At 36.4% G+C, this 5,509-nt stretch overlaps 1 protein-coding gene across 2 annotated transcripts; it reads right to left on the bottom strand.

The window, feature by feature from the left end:
* Window positions 1–568: 568 nt before the first annotated feature.
* Window positions 569–5,466, bottom strand: LOC102581485 (alkaline ceramidase 3-like). 2 transcript variants are annotated; one of them, XM_006360884.2, is made up of 3 exons: window positions 5,269–5,466; window positions 2,697–2,945; window positions 569–1,346 (listed from the first exon to the last, which is right to left on the bottom strand). In XM_006360884.2, the coding sequence occupies exons 2-3, from the start codon at window positions 2,942–2,944 to the stop codon at window positions 833–835; spliced, it is 762 nt and encodes a 253-aa protein (XP_006360946.1). In that variant the 5' UTR covers window position 2,945; window positions 5,269–5,466; the 3' UTR covers window positions 569–832. The 2 variants fall into 2 exon arrangements, with proteins under 2 accessions (XP_006360946.1, XP_006360945.1); XM_006360883.2 differs by having other exon boundaries at window positions 2,697–2,952; window positions 5,269–5,464.
* Between the last annotated feature and the right edge of the window lie 43 nt (window positions 5,467–5,509).

Here is a 5,509-nt window from a genome sequence, read left to right as displayed (position 1 = left end):
TCAACCCAATTTTATGAATGGAAGTTATCTCTAAAGCTAAATCTTCTTGATATAACTGGCTTTCTCAATATGTAGTTTCATTAGCATTGACTCAGGACCAAGCCAATCTCGATTAAGAAAAAGTTGTATTAAATAAGGATGGATGTAGGTTGACTGACATCTTCTTAACCTTAGACTGTTATTTAGTAACTAATGTAGCAGGAGTTGAGATGCCATGTACATACAACTAAAGCCAGAGTTCTTGGTCCTGTAAGTTCATAGTGTCCTCTTATAACAATTATGGACTGAAGAAGCAGAAGATATTAAATTTCACTCTTTAATTTAGACTTCTACATCATTTATAGTGTCAACGATGACTTCCCAGATGAATTTGCAAGTGATTCAAATCAACTGATTGGTGACAATAGTGTAAAAGAAGTTTTAATGACCATAGGTACACACGGGTGAGAAAAGGGGAAGACGCAGTCATAAGCTGTATCAATGAGCTACATAAATCATACAAACTACCATGTAGCGTGTTCATGTAGCAGCAAAACATATTTGCAAATTTTCAAGAGTAGACAAAAACTTCATCAAAAAAAGAATCAACTAGTTAATCCATGTCATCTTCTGTGGGAGTGTAAAATATGGTACACTGGAAAACCACTAATTGTACAGTCAAAAATTAACCACTATTCGGTCGAGTCAAAACTATTCCAGACTTTCATTTACAATACATTCTGCAAAATGGGAAAAGAGAAAAAATTGCAAGTGCTTTGCTTTGTGCTCACCAGAGCCATATCCTGCACATGTTTGGTATTACAGGCTCAGCTCAAAAGAGAAGTGACTTCTGCTACTGGGTTTTTGGTTTCTCGATCTTCACATATGGGAAAAATCCAAACAAGTGCTTGATTTTGGGATTCCATTCACGTTGCTGAGCACGGCAATACATCAAGAATGTATTTGCAAAGTACGAGTTGAAGCCCATTAAGACATGCCAAACTGCATGGCCCTGTGGATTAACGTACCAGCCCTGGATTTGCTTGCAGAATAATCGATCACATAGCCAGCAAGCAGCTCCGATCAATAAAGTTGCCACGTATAACTTTGCGAGGCGCTTTGCCAATGTGTCTTCTGTATGAATGTAATACTTATATGCACGAGGAGCGCAAAGAAGGCACAATAGTGCATAGTGTACTTTGAAACCAATGCCAAAGCGAAGCTGTGAATGCACAATGGCAAAGAGTGCACCATAAAGGAACAGAAAGGTGGGCATCGTACTCCGATAATGCCAATCTGGTGAATATAGGATATAGATATACAGAAGCATCTCCCAGACCATTGGTGTCTCATCACCTTGCTGTTGCCTGCCAATTTAATACGTGAATCATAGTACAAAACAATAACGGGACACATAAAAGCAGGCAGTAGTTTCAAGGGAGATTAGTTTCAACACTGTTGTCTCCTAGAATGCATAGAGAAACCCTTATTTGAAAGTATGAAGGACTGTGTCTAGCAAAAAGGCAAGAGGCACTGAAGGTGGCACTTGGTATATGATTCACAGTAAGCTTTATGTTGTAATGCAGCCCCATTACAAATATTTTCCATCTGGGAACACGACATAAATAACAAGACACTTTCACAGAACCAATACTGTCGATATCTTTACAAGTGAAACCTTCCCCTCCCAACTAATTACATCGAAGTCAAAAGTTGGGAGGGAATTTGTATATGTGGCTGACTGAGATTTTGCTTTATTAGAATTATATAGAAATACTAAGCTATTGTTATGGCATATTGACGTAGACTTTCCTAAAACGACACAAATCAGTTGGTCTATCACTATTTCTATCATGGAGATTATTACTTAATGCGCTAGAAACTTCTTGACAAGATCAAACCATGCATCCTTGTGCTCCTCTTTCCCACTCTCTTTTAGAAAAACAGAATTAGCTTTGGCACTTCTATAGTTTTCAAGAATCAGTAACTAGGAGATTTGGAATATTGAGTTGTGTGGCTTGTACAATAGATAGGATCATCCTACCAATAAAGTGAAATAATATGCATTTGGCGCCCATCAACAAGAAATATGCCAATCAATTTTTCAAAAGAAAGGTAGTGGCGAAACAGATTAGATGACGTTGTGACTACCACTCACTCAAACTTTACAAGCTAATACTTTAGATACCAATATACAAGAAAATAAGAAAAATTCCAAATCTTCTACCTGTGTATTCTCTAACAGGTTCAGTCTATAAAAAAAAACATGACCATAGAAAAATCATACAAGAAGGGGGGTGGCGCACAGAAGGCGGTGACCTCATTCCAGCAGGAGATTACTGCTAAGTGCCCAGACTCTTCAAAATATCAAAAGGTGTGTCTCGGGTCCTTCAGAAGTAGTGCATTTTTGGAGGATCCGACACAGTACGGCAACATTTGTGAAGAGTCTGAGCAACATAGATTGGCTGATAGGTCAAGATACAAGTGCTCATTTGCATAAGGTATGGGAAAGTTGTAATCACATTAGCACGCATAATATAATATCTTCAGTTTAGCGTCTTCCTGTTCATATATAGCTCTACAGAGGTTTACACTCTATTTCCTCGTACTTTAGCAAACAAATCATGATTAAAAGAACACATACATACATACATGTCTATTATACACCTAACAAATTTTACAGAGAATCCAACAGAAAGAATGGAGAGAATGCTTACATCTGGCGCAAAGTGGCATGATATGTCATACTCCCCAAGGCAAGTATTATGTTTGACATATGAAGGACACTGAACCTTTTCTCAAACCGTTGTCTAAGGGCATTCACAAGACCAATAAGAGCCAAGAGAATGCATGGGATATTTGAAATGGTGTTGAAGAATTCTGCAATATAGGATGACTGCACATAATTTGGCTCACACCACTCTTTAGATGTTACAGGGCCCCAAAAGAATATGCCATCTTCCATTCTGCGATCTATCTTGAAAAAGTCAGCTCGTAGGCACTTGCAGTCTACGTTGCTCGGACTCTTTAAAAATGTCATCGGGTGTGTGTCAAACCCTTCAAAAGTAGTGCATTTTTAAAGGATCCAACACGGGTGCCGCAACATTTTTGGAGAGTCCGTGCAACTTGGCTTGCAGTATTTGATGCAAGTAAATTACTCAAGCATTTTAGCATGTCTCAATAGTTAAAATTTAATTAAAGAGATTCAAATTTTCTAAATATATCCTTAGAAGGATTATAATCAGCAATATTACATGTGAATGACCAAAAAAAATTGTAGCACTAACGATTATAATCTTCAATACAAATACTACGCACACAAACAATGATCTTTGATGAACCACAGAATGGACACAACATGAAACTAAAGAAGGAGAAAGAATAGGGACCGAAGAACTCGAGACAAAAATGAGTCATGTTATCCACATGACACTGGAACACAGGATCTCTGTATAGAGGTTATACTAGTGCTCATGGCAGTTTAAGTGACACTTCTTTAATGTTAACTTCAGAAAATTATCCACAATCCTTAAAATTTTGCCTCAGGTCTAAAAAAGCCGTGAACGCTTGAGTTTGATCTCGAATAACTTCTTGTTCTTTATGTCTAGCTCTTTTATACTCTCTCTCTCAAATTTACTTTACGTGACTTTGGCAATCAGAATTCTGAGATTAAATATCACACACAAAATTGGCTAAATTGACCATCAAAGACAACTTATATCCCTAAAGTGGGTCATAAATGGAGTAAATATGAAGAATGCATACTTTATTTCTCCTTATCAAAAGATTAATAGACAAATCTCTTTCTTTTCCAATGCACATTTCTTAAAACAAATATATCCACTAAAAACTGTAACATATTTGCTCCCATGGAAGACCGGATGAGATCAATTCTAGTGGGAAGATCAAATATATTGCTGAACTATTATACCTACTTAGAGGTTGATATTGCTTGAATTTTTCTCCCAAGAAACACTACCACCAACTTTTAAGTAAAAGTTGCTCAATTTTCAGTTATAGTACAAACAAAAAGAAAGTCTCTCCATTTTTCCATATGCACCAGAAGTGGGTACAAACCATTAAAAATAGTGTACAATAAAGGACTGATTCAATTAGAAAACTCCATAGTGATCTAGCACCCACAGTACCGACAACGGTAGTTGCAAAAGACAGAAAAATGAACCTTCCTACAATTTGTTGAAAAACAAAGGGCTTATTCTTTCAATTCTTCTCTAATTGAGTGCATAGATGAAAAGATCAGTAGGTGCTTATAGGTCAATTGACTGAATGTACAACAGACACCTAAAAACTAATTTAATTAATTATGATACAAAAAAAGAAAGTCAAACCAAAAGCATGACACAAATACTTCCACTTAGAGAAACCACTTCAATACAAAACTTCCTAGACTAGTCGTCCCTCAAAAAAAAATCTAAGAAGAAAGCTTTGCCACAAATCATTAACTCAAGAAGTTAGATTCAAGAGAACTTATTCGGCCCTTTCATGGATTAATAATGTGTGAAACCTTGAAGTTCCATAAATTCAAACTCACTTGAATTAATGTGTGAAACCCATCATCAACATTACCATGAGCTATAAAGCATTCCCCCACACACAATATACCAAGCAGACCTATCTGAAAACCCATCTTCAGCTACAGTTTCGAACTTTCTGTTTTTTTATTTGTTTTTCAATGAAGACTGTGGTGGTGATTATCCCAACTTGCACCTACCTCAACTATCTCTTACAGCACACAACCACAGGTGCAGCAGATAACAACTATACTCTCCTACAGCTTAATCAAACTACAATACCACCATCTGACGTTCTAAAACCCCATCTTTCAGCTACAATCTCAACCTTAATTGTTTTTTATTTTCATTTTTACTGCAGTGGTAATCATTCCACCTCACCCCCACCTCAACTAATCCAAACTGGGCATGTACACCAGATATCATCTATCCTCTCCAACATTCACCCCTAAATACAAAATCAATCAAATCTCCACCAAGCCCACGAATAATTCAACAATCAACAAAACCCAACTCCAAAGATCCGTTTTTTACCCCATTAAACCAACTCCAAATCCTTATACTGCTTAATCAAACTACAATATCACCCTTAACACTATTCCCACATCAAAAACACCCTCAAAATGTAAACCAATCTATCAACATTAGATCCCACAAATAAACAAAAATTCTCCACAAAACACAAATAGCAACATATCAAAAGCAAAATATGCATACGCAATCTTCTATTTATACTAAGAAAAATACAAAAACAAACCTTTCAACGTCAGATCCAATTTCCAAATTCCACCCCAAAAAATATTCCCACAGATTTGCTTCTTCGAATATATATATGTGTGTGCATATACATATATAAACACACACAAGATCTCTCTCTCTCTCTCTCTCTCTCGCTTTCTCTCTCCTCTCTCTCGCTTTCTTCTTTGCTAGGGTTTGAATAATGAGAAGTTAAATTTATTTATTTTGTTACTTTTAAAAAAGAAAAAAAAAAAAAAAGG

The sequence above is a fragment of the Solanum tuberosum genome, unplaced genomic scaffold (assembly GCF_000226075.1).
Source record: "Solanum tuberosum cultivar DM 1-3 516 R44 unplaced genomic scaffold, SolTub_3.0 scf00339, whole genome shotgun sequence".
NCBI classification, from domain to species: domain Eukaryota; kingdom Viridiplantae; phylum Streptophyta; class Magnoliopsida; order Solanales; family Solanaceae; genus Solanum; species Solanum tuberosum.
The sequence above is the reverse complement of the archived record's forward strand: the minus strand, read 5'-3'. Positions and strand labels throughout refer to the sequence as shown.